General features: G+C 57.1%; 1 protein-coding gene across 1 annotated transcript in view; it reads right to left on the minus strand.

The window, feature by feature from the left end:
* The window catches only part of thtpa (thiamine triphosphatase), a 15,346-nt gene extending 317 nt beyond the window's left edge, over positions 1–15,029 (minus strand). The window contains exons 1-3 of the mRNA XM_067976993.1: positions 14,930–15,029; positions 9,882–10,467; positions 1–1,050 (exon numbers count right to left, since the gene is read on the minus strand). The exon at positions 1–1,050 is cut by the window's left edge and continues 317 nt beyond it. Of these exons, the coding sequence (XP_067833094.1) occupies positions 950–1,050; positions 9,882–10,449 (669 nt within the window). The 5' untranslated portion in view covers positions 10,450–10,467; positions 14,930–15,029 and the 3' untranslated portion in view covers positions 1–949. The remainder of the gene's footprint in view (positions 1,051–9,881; positions 10,468–14,929) is intronic.
* Between the last annotated feature and the right edge of the window lie 4,997 nt (positions 15,030–20,026).

Consider the following 20,026-nt stretch of genomic DNA (forward strand, 5'->3'; position numbering starts at 1 on the left):
GCGCTCCCTCAGTACCGACCCTCCGACGGCGCGGCGCTCCCTCAGAACTGACCGTCCGACGGCGCGGCGCTCCCTCAGTACCGACCCTCCGACAGCGCGGCGCTCCCTCAGTACCGACCCTCCGACGGCGCGGCGCTCCCTCAGAACTGACCGTCTGACGGCGCGGCGCTCCCTCAGCACCGACCCTCCGACAGTGCGGCGCTCCCTCAGCACCGACCCTCCGACAGTGCGGCGCTCCCTCAGTACCGACCCCTCCGACAGTGCGGCGCTCCCTCAGTACCGACCCTCCGACAGTGCGGCGCTCCCTCAGCACCGACCCTCCGACAGTGCGGCGCTCCCTCAGCACCGACCCTCCGACAGCGCGGCGCTCCCTCAGTACCGACCCTCCGACAGCGCGGCGCTCCCTCAGCACCGACCCTCCGACGGTGCGGTGCTCCCTCAGTACCGACCCTCCGACGGCGCGGCGCTCCCTCAGCACTGACCCTGCACTGTCGGAGAGGCAGCACCGAGGGAGCACCGCACTGTCGGAGGGGCCGTCTTTCGGGATGAGGCGTTAAACCGAGGGACCCGTCTGGCTCCCTCAGGTAGGACGTAAAAGATCCCACGGCCACTATTGGAAGACGAGCAGGGGGGAGTTCTCCCCGGTGTATCCCGGGGCCGATATTTATCCCTCAAACCAACACCCAAAAAGCAGACCGTCTGGTCACTGCCGTTTGTGGGATCTTGCTGTGCGCAAATTCTCTGCTCCGTTTCCTACATTACAACAGTGACTACTCTTCAAAAAATACCTCATTGGCTGGTGAAGCTTTGGGACGTCCTGAGGTGGTGAAAGGTACTGGAGAAATACAACATCTTTCTTTCCCTGTGAGTATATTCGGACTGCCCCTTGACTCTCCCCTCCACCCACGTTCCCCCAGCCGAGAACCAGCCCCTGCCCCCCGCCCGGCCGCTATAAGACGTGAGCGTCCAGAAGTTTCTGGAAGAGGAACGGACAGTACCGTTGGAGGTACATGTGCATCTTCCCGGGCTGTCTCTCGGCATCTTCAAGACCTGCGAGGGGGGAACACAAAGGCAACGGTCAGAAAACGCAGGAACAGGGCCCCGAGAGATAGGAGCAGGAGTCGGCCATTCGGCCCCTCGTTACTGCTCCGCCATTTAACGAGATCATGGCTGATTTTTTACCTCAACTCCACTTTCCCCCATATCCTCTGACTCCCTCGCTGATCGACAATTGGTCGAACTCGGCCTTGAGTGTATTCGATGGCTCGGCCTCCCCGGCTTTTTGGGGTAAAGAATTCCAAAGATTCACGACCCTCTGGGAGAAGAAATTCCTCCTCCTTTCCGTCTTAAACGGGCGACCCCTCATTCCGAGACTGTGCCCCCTGGTTTTAGATTCCCCCATGAGGGGTAACGTCCTCTCAGCATCGAGTCCCCTCAGAATCTTGTATGTTTCGATGAGATCTCCTCTCATTCTTCTGAACCCCAATGAGTGTAGACCCAACCTGTTCGATCTGTCCTCATAAGACAACCCTTCCATACCCGGAATCAACCGAGTGAACCTTCTCTGAACTGCCTCCTTAAATAAGGGCGCCAGAACTGGACGCAGGACTCCAGGTGTGGTCTCACCAGCACCCTGTCCAGTTGGAGCACGACTTCCCTGCTTTTAGACTCCATCCCCCTTCGAAATACAGGCCAGCAGGGGGCCCTTCAGCCCCAAGGTTGCTCCTGGCGTCTCCTGGGGACGCGGGGCGAGCCTCCAGGCCGCTGCGGCGAGCAAAACCTCATCGGGGGGGGGGGCGGGGGAAACGCTGTCTTTGAACACGTTGATCGATGGTTGTGACAAACAGGGAATAAAAGGCTACTCGACTGAGGTAATGAAGCGTTCGGATTGTTGGGGGGGGAGGGGGGGCCATTCGGCCCATCGAGCCCGTGCCGGCTCTTTGTAAGAGCAATTCAGCTGGTCCCGCTACCCCCCCCCAACATCCCCCAGACTCTTTCCCCGTAGCCCTGCAAATTTTGTCCCCCCTCCTGGTATTTTTCCAGTTCCTTTCCCAATCTCCAGGAATTGGGTCCAAGCAGAGATGGCCAACACAGTTTCAGCCCCTCGAGCCTGCTCCGCCATTCCATCAGATCGTGGCTGATCTGAACTTCCGCTCCGATTCCCGCTCCCCTTTGTGTGAGGAAGTGTTTCCTGACATCACCCCTGAACGGCCCTGGCTCTAATTTTAAGGTTCTGCCCCTCCCTCCATGTTCTGGACTCCCCCCACCAGAGGAAATAGTTTCTCTCCATCGACCCTATCAAATCCTTTAATCATCTTAAATCCCTCGATAAGATCACCCCTTAATCTTCTACACTCGAGGGATTACAAGCCGAGTCTGTGCAATCGGTGAACGGGAGCGAAAGGGGGCAATCGGTGAACGAGCGCGAAAGGGGGCAATCGGTGAACGGGAGCGAAAGGGGGCAATCGGTGAACGAGAGCGAAAGGGGGCAATCGGTGAACGGGAGCGAAAGGGGGCAATCGGTGAACGAGCGCGAAAGGGGGCAATCGGTGAACGGGAGCGAAAGGGGGCAATCGGTGAACGAGCGCGAAAGGGGGCAATCGGTGAACGGGAGCGAAAGGGGGCAATCGGTGAACGAGAGCGAAAGGGGGCAATCGGTGAACGAGAGCAAAAGGGGGCAATCGGTGAACGAGCGCGAAAGGGGGCAATCGGTGAACGAGAGCGAAAGGGGGCAATCGGTGAACGGGAGCGAAAGGGGGCAATCGGTGAACGAGAGCGAAAGGGGGCAATCGGTGAACGAGAGCGAAAGGGGGCAATCGGTGAACGAGCGCGAAAGGGGGCAATCGGTGAACGGGAGCGAAAGGGGGCAATCAGTGAACGAGCGCGAAAGGGGGTAATCGGCGAACGAGCGCGAAAGGGGGCAATCGGTGAACGGGAGCGAAAGGGGGCAATCGGTGAACGAGAGCGAAAGGGGGCAATCGGTGAACGAGCGCGAAAGGGGGCAATCGGTGAACGGGAGCGAAAGGGGGCAATCGGTGAACGAGAGCAAAAGGGGGCAATCGGTGAACGGGAGCGAAAGGGGGCAATCGGTGAACGAGAGCGAAAGGGGGCAATCGGTGAACGGGAGCGAAATGGGGCAATCGGTGAACGAGCGCGAAAGGGGGCAATCGGTGAACGGGAGCGAAAGGGGGCAATCGGTGAACGAGCGCGAAAGGGGGCAATCGGTGAACGGGAGCGAAAGGGGGCAATCGGTGAACGGGAGCGAAAGGGGGCAATTGGTGAACAGGAGCGAAAGGGGGAAATTGGCGAACGGGAGCGAAAGGGGGCAATCGGTGAACGGGAGCGAAAGGGGGCAATCGGTGAACGAGAGCGAAAGGGGGCAATCGGTGAACGAGAGCGAAAGGGGGCAATCGGTGAACGGGAGCGAAAGGGGGCAATTGGTGAACGGGAGCGAAAGGGGGCAATCGGCGAACGGGAGCGAAAGGGGGCAATCGGTGAACGGGAGCGAAAGGGGGCAATTGGTGAACAGGAGCGAAAGGGGGAAATTGGCGAACGAGAGCGAAAGGGGGCAATCGGTGAACGGGAGCGAAAGGGGGCAATCGGTGAACGGGAGCGAAAGGGGGCAATCGGTGAACGGGAGCGAAAGGGGGCAATCGGTGAACGGGAGCGAAAGGGGGCAATCGGTGAACGAGCGCGAAAGGGGGCAATCGGTGAACGAGCGCGAAAGGGGGCAATCGGTGAACGAGAGCGAAAGGGGGCAATCGGTGAACGGGAGCGAAAGGGGGCAATAGGTGAACAGGAGCGAAAGGGGGCAATCGGTGAACAGGAGCGAAAGGGGGCAATCGGTGAACGAGAGCGAAAGGGGGCAATCGGTGAACGGGAGCGAAAGGGGGAAATTGGCGAACGAGAGCGAAAGGGGGCAATCGGTGAACGGGAGCGAAAGGGGGCAATCGGTGAACGAGCGCGAAAGGGGGTAATCGGCGAACGGGAGCGAAAGGGGGCAATCGGTGAACGGGAGCGAAAGGGGGCAATCGGTGAACGGGAGCGAAAGGGGGCAATCGGTGAACGGGAGCGAAAGGGGGCAATCGGTGAACGGGAGCGAAAGGGGGCAATCGGTGAACGGGAGCGAAAGGGGGCAATCGGTGAACGGGAGCGAAAGGGGGCAATCGGTGAACGGGAGCGAAAGGGGGCAATCGGTGAACGAGAGCGAAAGGGGGCAATCGGTGAACGGGAGCGAAAGGGGGCAATCGGTGAACGGGAGCGAAAGGGGCAATCGGTGAACGGGAGCGAAAGGGGGCAATCGGTGAACGAGCGCGAAAGGGGGCAATCGGTGAACGGGAGCGAAAGGGGGCAATCGGTGAACGAGAGCGAAAGGGGGCAATCGGTGAACAGGAGCGAAAGGGGGCAATCGGTGAACGAGCGCGAAAGGGGGCAATCGGCAAACGGGAGCGAAAGGGGGCAATCGGCGAACGAGAGCGAAAGGGGGCAATCGGTGAACGGGAGCGAAAGGGGGCAATCGGTGAACGGGAGCAAAAGGGGGCAATCGGTGAACGGGAGCGAAAGGGGGCAATCGGCAAACGGGAGCGAAAGGGGGCAATCGGTGAACAGGAGCGAAAGGGGGCAATCGGCAAACGGGAGCGAAAGGGGGCAATCGGTGAACGGGAGCGAAAGGGGGCAATCGGTGAACGGGAGCAAAAGGGGGCAATCGGTGAACGGGAGCGAAAGGGGGCAATCGGTGAACGAGTGCGAAAGGGGGCAATCGGTGAACGGGAGCGAAAGGGGGCAATCGGTGAACGGGAGCGAAAGGGGGCAATCGGTGAACGAGCGCGAAAGGGGGTAATCGGCGAACGGGAGCGAAAGGGGGCAATCGGTGAACGGGAGCGAAAGGGGGCAATCGGTGAACGGGAGCAAAAGGGGGCAATCGGTGAACGAGAGCGAAAGGGGGCAATCGGTGAACGGGAGCAAAAGGGGGCAATCGGTGAACGGGAGCAAAAGGGGGCAATCGGTGAACGAGAGCGAAAGGGGGCAATCGGTGAACGGGAGCGAACGGGGGCAATCGGTGAACGGGAGCAAAAGGGGGCAATCGGTGAACGAGAGCGAAAGGGGGCAATCGGTGAACGGGAGCAAAAGGGGGCAATCGGTGAACGAGAGCGAAAGGGGGCAATCGGTGAACGGGAGCAAAAGGGGGCAATCGGTGAACGAGAGCGAAAGGGGGCAATCGGTGAACGGGAGCGAAAGGGGGCAATCGGTGAACGGGAGCGAAAGGGGGCAATCGGTGAACGAGCGCGAAAGGGGGCAATCGGTGAACGGGAGCAAAAGGGGGCAATCGGTGAACGAGCGCGAAAGGGGGCAATCGGTGAACGGGAGCAAAAGGGGGCAATCGGTGAACGAGAGCGAAAGGGGGCAATCGGTGAACGGGAGCGAAAGGGGGCAATCGGTGAACGAGCGCGAAAGGGGGCAATCGGTGAACGAGAGCGAAAGGGGGCAATCGGTGAACAGGAGCGAAAGGGGGCAATCGGTGAACGGGAGCGAAAGGGGGCAATCGGTGAACGGGAGCGAAAGGGGGCAATCGGTGAACAGTAGGGAAAAGCGACAATTAGTGAACAACAGTGAAAGGGGACAATTAGTGAACAACAGTGAAAGGGGACAATTAGTGAACAGTAGGGAAAAGCGACAATTAGTGAACAGTAGTGAAAGGGGACAATTAGTGAACAGTAGCGAAAGGGGGCAATTAGTGAACAACGGTGAAAGGGGGCAATTAGTGAACAGTAGTGAAAGGGGACAATTAGTGAACAACAGTGAAAGGGGACAATTAGTGAACAACAGTGAAAGGGGACAATTAGTGAACAGTAGTGAAAGGGGACAATTGGTGAACAGTAGTGAAAGGGGGCAATTGGTGAACAGTAGTGAAAGGGGACAATTAGTGAACAACAGTGAAAGGGGACAATTAGTGAACAGTAGTGAAAGGGGACAATTAGTGAACAACAGTGAAAGGGGACAATTAGTGAACAGTAGTGAAAGGGGACAATTAGTGAACAACCAATGAACTGGCCCAGTACCAGGCCTTGCAGCCTGGGATTGGGCAAAGCTCAGAGGCTGACAAAGGGAGTGATGATATTCGGGAGGGTGGGGGTGTGGTGAGGGGAGGGGATGGGTGTCGGCCGGGCCACCCATCAGCTGATTCGAGAAGCTCATGCTGCTGCTGCTGCTGCCTAATGGGTCCCAGAGGGAGAGTTTGCAGGATTAGAGGTTAGCGACAGCCGTCAAAGGATCAAAGATCTCAGTGGGAAGGGGCAGAGGGTCAGGGCATTTAAACAGAAGCGAATCGAATCAGCAGATACATCGTTCCAGCTCAGAGCAGAGAAAACCGGGGGAGCTGGCGATACCGTCACCTCACTGTAACACTCCGGGGGGGGTGGGGGGGGCGGAGAAGAAAAAAGCAGTTTGCTGGCCCTGAAACGCTTCGGGCTGTCCAGTGGTGGCGAAGTGACGCTGTGTATTAACGCAAGCCCGTTCCTGTATCCGCTCCACCAGACAGGTCGATCGCTCCGAGACGGAGTGGGAAATTCCGCAGGACCTCCGGGGAGGCGAGTGAGCGGCAGGTCTGGACGAGGGAATATTGCCCATAGAGTATGGCATGGCAGGGATGGGGGGAGAGCTGGGCAGCGCCCCTAAACACTGAGGGGGGTGCTGGAGGAGGAGGAGGATGGTTGGGGAGTGGGATAATTTAAAATTGAGCAAAAATCTGATAATACACAGTGGCCCCTTCACCGCCCCTCCCTCCTCTCATTCTGCTGCTCTCGCACCTCCCTCAGGTTTCGCCATGGCACATCCAGTATAAAATCCATGGATAATAAGTCCATACAATATATATCCCCCCCTCCCCACTCACCGGGGTCCGTGAGACCCTGAATAAATACTGCAGGATGATCCCCCACTCACAGGGGTCCGTGAGAGACCCTGAATAAATACTGCAGGATATTCCCCACTCACCGGGGTCTGTGAGACCCTGAATAAATACTGCAGGATATTCCCCACTCACCGGGGTCTGTGAGAGACCCTGAATAAATACTGCAGGATATTCCCCACTCACCGGGGTCCGTGAGACCCTGAATAAATACTGCAGGATATGCCCCACTCACCGGGGTCCGTGAGACCCTGAATAAATACTGCAGGATGATCCCCCACTCACAGGGGTCCGTGAGAGACCCTGAATAAATACTGCAGGATATTCCCCACACTCACCGGGGTCTGTGAGACCCTGAATAAATACTGCAGGATATTCCCCACTCACCGGGGTCTGTGAGAGACCCTGAATAAATACTGCAGGATAATCCCCCACTCACCGGGGTCTGTGAGACCCTGAATAAATACTGCAGGATGATCCCCCACTCACAGGGGTCCGTGAGAGACCCTGAATAAATACTGCAGGATAATCCCCCACTCACCGGGGTCCGTGAGAGACCCTGAATAAATACTGCAGGATATTCCCCACTCACCGGGGTCCGTGAGACCCTGAATAAATACTGCAGGATAATCCCCCACTCACCGGGGTCTGTGAGACCCTGAATAAATACTGCAGGATATTCCCCACTCACCGGGGTCTGTGAGACCCTGAATAAATACTGCAGGATATTCCCCACTCACCGGGGTCCGTGAGAGACCCTGAATAAATACTGCAGGATATTCCCCACTCACCGGGGTCCGTGAGAGACCCTGAATACTGCAGGATTATTCCCCACTCACCGGGGTCCGTGAGAGACCCTGAATACTGCAGGATATTCCCCACTCACCGGGGTCTGTGAGACCCTGAATAAATACTTAATTGAATTCAATGATAATAAAAACAATCGGAAAAAATATAAAAGACAGCCAATTTGCTGGCACCCATTTTGCACTATTGCACAAATTATATCATACCCGCTGTTTCTATCTACTGTGTCTCATCCCGTCCGAACTTTGAAAACCCTTACCAAATAACCTCTCCTTAACAACTTGCATTTCTACAGCGGCCTTTAATGTAGTAAAACCTCCCCCCAACCAGGAGTGTAAATCAGACTAAATGTGACTCTGAGCCACATAAGGAGATATTAGGACAGGTGACCAAAAGCTCGGTCAAAGAGGTAGGTTTTAAGCAGCGTCTGAAAAGGAGAAGAGAGAGGCGGAGAGGTTTAGGGAGGGAATTCCAGAGCTTAGGGGCCGAGGCGGCTGAAGGCACGGCCGCCAATGGTGGAGGGATTAAAATCGGGGGGGGAGGGGATGAGCAAGAGGCCAGAATCGGAGGAGCGCGGAGATCTCGGAGGGCTGGAGGGGGTTACAGAGATAGGGAGGGGGGACGAGGGCCATGGAGGGATTTGAAAACAAGGACGGGAATTTTAAAATGGAGGTGTTGGTGGACCGGGAGCCAGCGTAGGTCAGCGAGCACAGGGCGGGAGGGGGAAAACGGGATCGATGTCGGGGCCCTGAGCTCTGGAATTCCCTCCCTAAACCTCTCCGCCTCTCTCTCTCCTCCTTTAAGACGCTCCTTAAACCGACCTCTCTGACCGAGCTTTTGGTCACCTGTCCTAATATCTCCTTACGGGGTTCGGGGTCAGATTACGCTCCTGTGAAGCTCCTTGGGGACATTTTCTACGAGGTCAAAGGTGCTGTACAAATGCCAGTCGTTGCGGAGATCTGATATTCAGCTCGAACTCGTAACTGGAACATCGGCGGAGAGAAAATCCCGCACCCTTTATCATCGAGGGTGCAGCACAGGAGGAGGCCACTCGGCCCCTCGTGCCTGTGCTGGCTCTTTGAAAGATCTATCCAATTAATCCCACTCTCCCCCTGCTTTTTTCCTGTAGCCCTGGAAATTTTTTCCCTTCAAGTATTTCTCCAATTCCCCTTTTGAAAGTTATTATTGAATCTGCTTCCACCGCCCTTTCAGGCAGTGAATTCCAGATCATCACAACTCGCTGCGTAAAAAAATGTTTCCTCATCTCCCCCTCTGGCTCTTTCCCCGATCGCCTTAAATCCGTGTCCTCTGGTCACCGACCCTCCTGCCCCCTGGAAACAGTCTCTCCTTATTGACTCTCTCAAAACCCTTCCTGATTTTGAACCCCTCGATCAAATCTCCCCTTAACCTTCTCTGCTCTGAGGAGAACAATCCCAGTCTCTCCAGTCTCTCCACATCACTGAAGTCCCTCGTCCCTGGAACCATTCTAGTAAATCTCCTCCGCACCCTCTCTAAGGCCCTGACATCCTTCCTAAAGTGCGTTGCCCAGAATTGGACCCAATACTCCAGCTGGGACCCTAACCAGTGTTTTATAAAGGGTTTAGCATAACTCCCTTGCTTTTGTACTCTGTGCCTCTATTAATAAAGCCCAGGATCCCAGATGCTTTTTTAACAGCCTTCTCCACTTGTCCTGCCACCTTCAGAGATTTGTGTACACACACCCCCCGGGTCTCTCTGTTCCTGCACCCCCTTTAAAATTGGACCATTCAGTTTATTTTGCCTCTCCTCATTCTTCCTCCCCCAAAATGAATCACTTCACACTTCTCTGTGTTAAATTCCATCTGCCGTGTATCTGCCCATTTCCCCAGTCTGTCTCTGTCCTCCTGAAGTCTGTTACTATCCTCCACATTGTTTACCACATTTCCGAGTTTCGTGTCATCTGCAAACTTTGAAATTATACCCAAGTCCGGGTCATTAATATATCTCAAAAAGAGCAGTGGTCCTGATACTGACCCCTGGGGGACACCACTGTAAACTTCCCTCCCCTCCCTCCATCCATCCCCACGTGCTCCCACATCCCACTCGCGCCAACCCCTCCCTTCTCCCCTCCGACTCCCTCCCTCCTTCCAAACCCCCCCACTGCCCCCCCGGACCCCGAGATTCCCACCTAGCTTGCTGGCGAGCTCCTGGATGCGGGACAGGGCGGCCGGGATCTCGTCCTCTCCGCCCACCATCACCTCGATCTCGCCCACCTGGTACCCGAAGCTCGCCCGGTCCAGGTCCACCCGGAGACCTCCGGCCGCCACCTCGTAGACCTTGCGCTCGGTCAGGATGGAAGCGAACACCTGGAGGGGCACGGCCCCCACCAGCTCCTCCACCCGCCCGCTCCCCTCCCCCTCCTCCTCCTCCTCCTGCCACCCCCTCTCCCGGAGGGGGAGGCGCTCGGGCAGCAGCAGCGGGAGCAGCAGGGCCACGATGTCCGCCTCCGACTCCGTCTCCCGGTAGCGGGTGGTGCCCGGGGGTCCGACACGCCCGCTCCCGCCCGCCGGGGTCTTCAGCTGCCAGCGGCCGTCCCGGGTCCTGAGCCAATGGTCCGCCGCAGTCAGCCGGTGGTCCTCTGTGTCAAAGTAGCAGTCCCGGAAGCTGGAAGTGCCTCGACAGGCCGCCCCCATCGCCCTCAGCCTCTCCTCCGTGTCCTCCCTCACCCGGAACTTGCGTTCCACCTCGATGGACATCCCTCCTCCGCGGGTGATCTGCAGGCAGGAAGGGTTCAATCACACCGGTTCGGAGAGCCGTACGGCACAGGAGGAGGCCACTCGGCCCCTCGTGCCTGTGCTGGCTCTTTGAAAGAGCTGTCCAATTAGTCCCTCACTCCCCCCCTGCTCTTTCCCCCTATCCCTGTAATTTTTTCCCTTCGAGTATTTCTCCAATTCCCTTTTGAAAGTTATTATTGAATCTGCTCCCACCGCCCTTTCAGGCAGTGAATTCCAGATCATCACAACTCGCTGCGTAAAAAAAACATTCTCCTCATCTCCCCCTCTGGCTCTTTCCCCGATCGCCTTAAATCCGTGTCCTCTGGTCACCGACCCTTGGGGGGAGGGGGAGAAAGCCCACCCACTGATGTGCGGGGGAGGGGGTGAGGGAGGGGGATGAGGGAGGGGGGTGTGGGAGGGGGGGTGAGGGAGGGGGGGTGAGGGTGAGGGGGTGAGGGTGAGGGGGTGAGGGTGAGGGAGAAGGGTGAGGGAGGGGGGTGAGGGAGGAGGGGTGAGGGAGGGGGGGTGAGGGTGGGGGGGGTGAGGGTGAGGGAGGGGGGTGAGGGAGGGGGGTGAGGGAGGGGTGGTGAGGGAGGGGTGGTGAGGGAGGGGGGTGAGGGAGAGGGGGGTGAGGGTGAGAGGGTGGGTGAGGGTGAGGGGGTGAGGGAGGGGGGTGAGGGAGGGGGGTGAGGGAGGGGGGTGAGGGAGGGGGTGAGGGAGGGGGGGTGAGGGTGAGGGTGAGGGTGAGGGGGTGAGGGTGAGGGAGAAGGGTGAGGGAGGGGGGTGAGGGAGGGGGGTGAGGGAGGGGGGGTGAGGGTGAGGGAGGGGGGTGAGGGAGGGGGGGTGAGGGGGGGTGAGGGAGGGGGGGTGAGGGTGAGGTGAGGGTGAGGGTGAGGGGGTGAGGGTGAGGGGGTGAGGGTGAGGGAGAAGGGTGAGGGAGGGGGGTGAGGGAGGGGGGTGAGGGAGGGGGGTGAGGGAGGGGGGTGAGGGAGGGGGGTGAGGGAGGGGTGGTGAGGGAGGGGTGGTGAGGGAGGGGGGTGAGGGAGAGGCGGGTGAGGGTGAGAGGGTGGGTGAGGGTGAGGGGGTGAGGGAGGGGGGTGAGGGAGGGGGGTGAGGGAGGGGGGGTGAGGGAGGGGGGGTGAGGGTGAGGAGGGGGGTGAGGAGGGGGGTGAGGGAGGGGTGGTGAGGGAGGGGTGGTGAGGGAGGGGGGTGAGGAGAGGGGGGTGAGGGTGAGAGGGTGGGTGAGGGTGAGGGGGTGAGGGAGGGGGTGAGGGAGGGGGGTGAGGAGGGGGTGAGGGAGGGGGGTGAGGGAGGGGGGGTGAGGGTGAGGGTGAGGGTGAGGGGGTGAGGGTGAGGGAGAAGGGTGAGGGAGGGGGGTGAGGGAGGGGGGTGAGGGAGGGGGGTGAGGGTGAGGGAGGGGGTGAGGGAGGGGGGGTGGGGAGGGGGGTGAGGGAGGGGGGGTGAGGGTGAGGGGGTGAGGGTGAGGGGGTGAGGGTGAGGGAGAAGGGTGAGGGAGGGGGGTGAGGGAGGGGGGTGAGGGAGGGGGGGTGAGGGTGAGGGAGGGGGGTGAGGGAGGGGTGGTGAGGAGGGGTGGTGAGGGAGGGGGGTGAGGGAGGGGGGTGAGGGTGAGAGGGTGGGTGAGGGTGAGAGGGTGGGTGAGGGAGGGGGTGAGGGAGGGGGGTGAGGGAGGGGGGTGAGGGAGAGGGTGAGGGAGGGGGGGTGAGGGAGGGGGGGTGAGGAGGGGGGGTGAGGTGAGAGGGTGAGGGTGAGGGGGTGTGAGGGTGAGGGTGAGGGTGATGGGGTGAGGGAGGGGGTGAGGGTGAGGGTGAGGGTGGTGGAGGGTGAGGGTGAGAGGGTGAGGTGGTGAGGGTGAGGGGGTGGGGGTGAGGGTGAGGGAGGGGGTGAGGGGTGGTGAGGGAGGGGGTGAGGGGGGGTGTGAGGGGGTGAGTGAGGGGTGAGTGGGGGTGAGGGTGAGTGAGGGGTGAGGGTGAGGGGTGTGAGTGTGAGGGGTGGGGTTGAGGGGGTGGGGGTGAGGGTGAGGGTGATGGGTGAGGGAGGGGGTGAGGGGGGGTGTGAGGTGAGGGTGAGTGAGGGGGTGAGGGTGAGGGTGAGTGAGGGGGTGAGGGGGGTGTGAGGGGGGGTGAGGTGAGGGTGAGTGAGGGGGTGAGGGTGAGTGAGGGTGAGGGTGTGAGGGGTGAGGGTGAGTGAGGGGGTGTGAGGTGAGGGTCAGGGTGAGTGAGGGGGTGAGGGTGAGTGAGGGGGTGAGGGTGAGGGTGAGTGAAGGGGTGAGGGTGAGTGAGGGGGTGAGGGTGAGTGAGGGGGTGAGGGTGAGGGAGGGGATGAGGATGAGGGTGAGTGAGGGGGTGAGGGTGAGGGGGTGAGGGTGAGTGAGGGGTGAGGGGTGTGAGGGGGTGAGGGTGAGTGAGGGGGTGAGGGTGAGGGTGAGTGAGGGGGTGAGGGTGAGTGAGGGGGTGAGGGTGAGGGGTGTGAGGGGGTGAGGGTGAGTGAGGGGGTGAGGGTGAGGGGTGTGAGGGGGTGAGGTGAGTGAGGGGGTGAGGGTGAGGGGTGTGAGGGGGTGAGGGTGAGTGAGGGGGTGAGGGTGAGGGGTGTGAGGGGGTGAGGGTGAGTGAGAGGGTGAGGGTGAGTGAGGGAGAGGGTGAGGGGTGAGGGGTGAGGGTGAGTGAGGGGGTGAGGGTGAGGGGGTGAGGGTGAGTGAGTGAGGGTGAGGGAGGGTGAGGTGAGGGTGAGTGAGGGTGAGGGTGTGAGGGGGGTGTGAGGGGGTGAGGAGGGTGAGGGGTGAGGAGGGTGAGGGTGAGTGAGGTGAGGGTGAGGTGAGTGAGGGTGAGGGTGAGTGAGGGTGAGGGTGAGTGAGGGTGAGGTGAAGGTGTGAGGGTGAGGGTGAGTGAGGGGGTGAGGGTGTGAGGGTGAGGGTGAGGGGGTGAGGGTGAGGGGGTGAGGAGGTGAGTGAGGGTGAGGGTGAGAGTGAGGGTGAGGGTGAGTGAGGGTGAGGGTGTGTGAGGGTGAGGGTGAGGGTGAGGGTGAGAGTGAGGGTGAGTGAGGGTGAGGGTGAGTGAGGGTGAGTGAGTGAGTGAGGGTGAGGTGAGTGTGAGGGTGAGTGAGGTGACGGTGAGGGTGAGTGAGGGTGAGGGTGAGAGTGAGGGTGAGGGTGAGTGAGGGTGAGGGGTGTGAGGGGGTGAGGGGGATGAGGGTGAGGTGAGGGGGTGAGGGGTGAGTGAGGGTGAGGGTGAGTGAGGGTGAGGTGAGTGAGGTGAGGGTGAGGTGAGTGAGGTGAGGGTGAGGTGAGGGTGAGTGAGGGTGAGGGTGAGTGAGGGTGAGGGTGAGTGAGGGTGAGGTGAGTGAGGTGAGGGTGAGGTGAGTGAGGTGAGGGTGAGGTGAGGGTGAGTGAGGGTGAGGGTGAGTGAGGGTGAGGGTGAGTGAGGGTGAGGGTGAGGGGTGTGTGAGGGGGTGAGTGAGGGTGAGGGTGAGGTGAGGTGAGTGAGGGTGAGGTGAGTGAGGGTGAGGGGGTGAGGGTGAGGGGGTGAGGGTGAGGGGGTGAGGGTGAGGGGGTGAGGGTGAGGGTGAGTGAGGGTGAGGGTGAGGGGGTGAGGGTGAGGGGGTGAGGGTGAGTGGGTGAGGGTGAGGGGTTGAGGGTGAGGGGGTGAGGGTGAGGGGGTGAGGGTGAGGGGGTGAGGGTGAGGGGGTGAGGGGAGGGTGAGTGAGGGTGAGGGTGAGGGGGTGAGGGTGAGGGGGTGAGGGTGAGGGTGAGGGTGAGTGAGGTGAGGGTGAGGGGTGAGGGTGAGTGAGGGTGAGGGGGTGAGTGAGGGTGAGGGTGAGGGTGAGAGTGAGAGTGAGGGTGAGGGTGAGGGTGAGTGAGGGGAGGGTGAGGGGGTGGGGGTGAGGGGGTGAGGGTGAGGGGGTGAGGGTGAGGGTGAGGGGGTGAGGGAGGGGTGAGTGAGGGTGAGGGGGTGAGGGTGAGGGTGAGTGAGTGAGGGTGAGGGGGTGAGGGTGAGGTGAGGGTGAGTGAGGGTGAGGGGGTGAGGGTGAGGTGAGGGTGAGTGAGGGTGAGGGTGTGAGGGGGGGTGTGAGGGGGTGAGGAGGGTGAGGGGGTGAGGGTGAGGGTGAGGGGGTGAGGGTGAGGGTGAGTGAGGGTGAGGGTGTGAGGGGGGGTGTGAGGGGGTGAGGAGGGTGAGGGGGTGAGGGTGAGGGTGAGGGGGTGAGGGAGGGGGTGAGTGAGGGTGAGGGGGTGAGGGTGAGGGTGAGGGGGTGAGGGTGAGGGTGAGGGTGAGGGGTGAGGGTGAGGGTGAGGGGGTGAGGGTGAGGGTGAGTGAGGGGGTGAGGGTGAGGGTGAGGGGTGAGTGAGGGTGAGGGTGAGTGAGTGAGGGTGAGGGTGAGGGGGTGAGGGTGAGGGTGATGAACCCCCTTCTCCTCCCGGGCCCACACTCTCCTCCTTCCCGGGTCTCACCTCAGACTCTCCGGCCCAGAGTCTCCGCCGCGCACGCGCCGTCCCCCGCTCGCTCTCCGGCAGTTGGAGTCCGCTCCACCGGAAGAGCGCGAGGGACACTAGCCCCGCCCACCCTGTGCAGCCCCGCCCCGCCCTGCGTAACACCGCCGCGGCCCCGCCCCCAGTCTGTAGCCCCGCCCCCCGCGCGCAATAACGCCGCGGCCCCGCCCCGCCCCCTTGTGTAGCTCCGCCCTCCGTGTAACCCCGCCCCCTTGTGCACAGCCAGAGTGTGAGTTCATCAGAGTGTGAGTGTGTCAGAGTGTGGATTTATCAGAGTGTGAGTGTGTCAGTGTGTGGGTTTATCAGAGTGTGAGTGTGTCAGAGTGTGGATTTATCAGAGTGTGAGTGTGTCCGAGTTTGGGTTTATCAGAGTGTGAGTCTGTCAGAGTGTGAGTGTGTCAGAGTGTGGATTTATCAGAGTGTGAGTGTGTCCGAGTTTGGGTTTATCAGAGTGTGAGTGTGTCAGATTGTGGGTTTATCAGAGTGTGAGTGTGTCAGTGTGTGGGTTTATCGGACTGTGAGTGTGTCAGAGTGTGAGTGTGTCAGAGTGTGGGTTTATCAGAGTGTGAGTGTGTCAGATTGTGGGTTTATCAGAGTGTGAGTGTGTCAGATTGTGGGTTTATCAGAGTGTGAGTGTGTCAGAGTGTGGGTTTATCAGAGTGTGAGTGTGTCCGAGTTTGGGTTTATCAGAGTGTGAGTGTGTCAGATTGTGGGTTTATCAGAGTGTGAGTGTGTCAGATTGTGGGTTTATCAGAGTGTGAGTTTGTCAGAGTGTGGGTTTATCAGAGTGTGAGTGTGTCAGAGTTTGGGTTTATCAGAGTGTGAGTGTGTCAGATTGTGGGTTTATCAGAGTGTGAGTGTGTCAGAGTGTGGGTTTATCAGAGTGTGGGTTTATCAGAGTGTGAGTGTGTCAGAGTTTGGGTTTATCAGAGTGTGAGTGTGTCAGATTGTGGGTTTATCAGAGTGTGAGTGTGTCAGAGTGTGGGTTTATCAGAGTGTGAGTGTGTCCGAGTTTGGGTTTATCAGAGTGTGAGTGTGTCAGTGTGTGGATTTATCAGAGTGTGAGTGTGTCAGTGTGTGGATTCATCAGAGTGTGAGTGTGTCCGAGTTTGGGTTTATCAGAGTGTGAGTGTGTCAGATTGTGGGTTTATCAGAGTGTGAGTTTGTCAGAGTGTGGATTTAACAGTGTGTGAGTGTGTCAGTGTGTGGGTTTATCGGACTGTGAGTGTGTCAGAGTGTGAGTGTGTCAGAGTGTGGGTTTATCAGAGTGTGAGTGTGTCAGAGTTTGGGTTTATCAGAGTGTGAGTGTGTCAGATTGTGGGTTTATCAGAGTGTGAGTGTGTCAGAGTGTGGATTTATCGGACTGTGAGTGTGTCCGAGTTTGGGTTTATCAGAGTGTGAGTGTGTCAGATTGTGGGTTTATCAGAGTGTGAGTGTGTCAGATTGTGGGTTTATCAGAGTGTGAGTTTGTCAGAGTGTGGGTTTATCAGAGTGTGAGTGTGTCAGAGTTTGGGTTTATCAGAGTGTGAGTGTGTCAGAGTGTGGGTTTATCAGAGTGTGAGTTTGTCAGAGCGTGGGTTTATCAGAGTGTGAGTGTGTCAGAGTTTGGGTTTATCAGAGTGTGAGTGTGTCAGAGTGTGGGTTTATCAGAGTGTGAGTGTGTCAGAGTGTGGATTTAACAGTGTGTGAGTGTGTCAGTGTGTGGGTTTATCGGACTGTGAGTGTGTCAGAGTGTGAGTGTGTCAGAGTGTGGGTTTATCAGAGTGTGAGTGTGTCAGAGTTTGGGTTTATCAGAGTGTGAGTGTGTCAGATTGTGGGTTTATCAGAGTGTGAGTGTGTCAGAGTGTGGGTTTATCAGAGTGTGAGTGTGTCCGAGTTTGGGTTTATCAGAGTGTGAGTGTGTCAGTGTGTGGATTTATCAGAGTGTGAGTGTGTCAGTGTGTGGATTCATCAGAGTGTGAGTGTGTCCGAGTTTGGGTTTATCAGAGTGTGAGTGTGTCAGATTGTGGGTTTATCAGAGTGTGAGTTTGTCAGAGTGTGGATTTAACAGTGTGTGAGTGTGTCAGTGTGTGGGTTTATCGGACTGTGAGTGTGTCAGAGTGTGAGTGTGTCAGAGTGTGGGTTTATCAGAGTGTGAGTGTGTCAGAGTTTGGGTTTATCAGAGTGTGAGTGTGTCAGATTGTGGGTTTATCAGAGTGTGAGTGTGTCAGAGTGTGGATTTATCGGACTGTGAGTGTGTCCGAGTTTGGGTTTATCAGAGTGTGAGTGTGTCAGATTGTGGGTTTATCAGAGTGTGAGTGTGTCAGATTGTGGGTTTATCAGAGTGTGAGTTTGTCAGAGTGTGGGTTTATCAGAGTGTGAGTGTGTCAGAGTTTGGGTTTATCAGAGTGTGAGTGTGTCAGAGTGTGGGTTTATCAGAGTGTGAGTTTGTCAGAGTGTGGGTTTATCAGAGTGTGAGTGTGTCAGAGTTTGGGTTTATCAGAGTGTGAGTGTGTCAGAGTGTGGGTTTATCAGAGTGTGAGTGTGTCAGAGTGTGGATTTAACAGTGTGTGAGTGTGTCAGTGTGTGGGTTTATCGGACTGTGAGTGTGTCAGAGTGTGAGTGTGTCAGAGTGTGGGTTTATCAGAGTGTGAGTGTGTCAGAGTTTGGGTTTATCAGAGTGTGAGTGTGTCAGATTGTGGGTTTATCAGAGTGTGAGTGTGTCAGAGTGTGGGTTTATCAGAGTGTGAGTGTGTCCGAGTTTGGGTTTATCAGAGTGTGAGTGTGTCAGTGTGTGGATTTATCAGAGTGTGAGTGTGTCAGTGTGTGGATTCATCAGAGTGTGAGTGTGTCCGAGTTTGGGTTTATCAGAGTGTGAGTGTGTCAGATTGTGGGTTTATCAGAGTGTGAGTTTGTCAGAGTGTGGATTTAACAGTGTGTGAGTGTGTCAGTGTGTGGGTTTATCGGACTGTGAGTGTGTCAGAGTGTGAGTGTGTCAGAGTGTGGGTTTATCAGAGTGTGAGTGTGTCAGAGTTTGGGTTTATCAGAGTGTGAGTGTGTCAGATTGTGGGTTTATCAGAGTGTGAGTTTGTCAGAGTGTGGATTTAACAGTGTGTGAGTGTGATCAGAGTGTGGGTTTATCAGAGTGTGAATGTGTCAGAGTGTGAGTGTGTCAGAGTGTGGGTTTATCAGAGTGTGAGTGTGTCAGAGTTTGGGTTTATCAGAGTGTGAGTTTGTCAGAGTGTGGGTTTAACAGTGTGTGAGTGTGATCAGAGTGTGGGTTTATCAGAGTGTGAGTGTGTCAGAGTGTGAGTGTGTCAGAGTGTGGATTTATCAGAGTGTGAGTGTGTCAGAGTGTGGATTTGTCAGAGTGTGAGTGTGTCAGAGTGTGGGTTTATCAGTGTGAGTGTGATCAGTGTGGATTTATCAGTATGTGTGTGTCAGAGTGTGGGTTTATCAGAGTGTGAGTGTGTCAGAGTGTGGATTTATCAGAGTGTGAGTGTGTCAGAGTGTGGGTTTATCAGAGTGTGAGTGTGTCAGAGTGTGGATTTATCAGGGTGTGAGTGTGTCAATGTGTGGATTTATCAGGGTGTGAGTGTGTCAGAGTGTGGGTTTATCGGAGTGTGAGTGTGTCAGAGTGTGGATTTATCAGAGTGTGAGTGTGTCAGAGTGTGGGTTTATCAGAGTGTGAGTGTGTCAGAGTGTGGATTTATCAGGGTGTGAGTGTGTCAGAGTGTGGATTTATCAGGGTGTGAGTGTGTCAGAGTGTGGGTTTATCGGACTGTGAGTGTGTCAGAGTGTGGATTTATCAGAGTGTGAGTGTGTCAGAGTGTGGATTTATCAGAGTGTGAGTGTGTCAATGTGTGGATTTATCAGAGTGTGAGTGTGTCAGAGTGTGGATTTATCAGGGTGTGAGTGTGTCAGAGTGTGGATTTATCAGAGTGTGAGTGTGTCAGAGTGTGGATTTATCAGAGTGTGAGTGTGTCAATGTGTGGATTTATCAGAGTGTGTGTGTGATCAGAGTTTGGATTTATCAGAGTGTGAGTGTGTCAGAGTGTGAATTTATCAGAGTGTGTGTGTCAGAGTTTGGATTTATCAGAGTGTGAGTGTGTCAATGTGTGGATTTATCAGAGTGTGTGTGTGATCAGAGTTTGGATTTATCAGAGTGTGAGTGTGTCAGAGTGTGGATTTATCAGAGTGTGTGTGTCAGAGTTTGGATTTATCAAAGTGTGAGTGTGTCAGAGTGTGGATTTATCAGAGTGTGTGTGTCAGAGTGTGTATGTGTGTCAGAGTGTGAGTGTGTCAGCATGTGTTTATCAGAGTGTGAGTGTGTCAGAGTACGAATGTGTCAGTGGGAATGAGCATGAGTGTGTCGGGGGAGTTAGTGTGTATCAGAGTGAGTGCATCAGAGTGTGAGTGTGCCAGCATGTGTGTATCAGAGTGTGAGTGTGTCAGAGTGCGAATGTGTCAGAGTGGGAATGAGCGTGAGTGTGTCTGGGGGAGTTAGTGTGTGTCAGAGTGACTGTGTCAGAGTATTACACTAAGTGATAGTGTTGGCATGTGACAGCTGATCGCATCAAAGTGTGCATGATAGTGTCAGTATATGAGATGACAAAGTGTGCGAGTGTGTCGGTGTACGTGTGTGTGTGTCAGAGTAGGTAATAGTGTCAGAGCATGTGATCGTGTCCGCGTGTGAGTGATAGCTCCAGCGTCTGAGAGCATCGGAAACGTGCGTGATAAAGTCAGAGTGCGAGCGATAGTGTCAGAGGGTGTGATAGCGTCAGGGTATCACAAGTTGTGATCACGTCAGCGTGCGGGTGGCAGCTGCCGAGTGAGCAGTGTCGGGGAGCGAGCGATAGTGTCAGCACGTGACGACAGTTACCGTCGGAGGGTGACGCAGCGCCCTGGGGTGAGCGAGCGTGCCAGAGGGTGGCGGGTAGCGTCAGCACGTGAGCGTGTCAGGGAGTGTGGGTGATAGTGTCAGAGTGTGAATCATATTGTTAGCATACGACCGCATCCTCCTACTCAGTACTGCACTGGGAGTGTCGGTCTGGATCATGAAAGTTAGACTTGGATTTA

Source organism: Heptranchias perlo, unplaced genomic scaffold (assembly GCF_035084215.1).
Source record: "Heptranchias perlo isolate sHepPer1 unplaced genomic scaffold, sHepPer1.hap1 HAP1_SCAFFOLD_118, whole genome shotgun sequence".
In the NCBI taxonomy this organism is placed as follows: Eukaryota; Metazoa; Chordata; class Chondrichthyes; order Hexanchiformes; family Hexanchidae; genus Heptranchias; species Heptranchias perlo.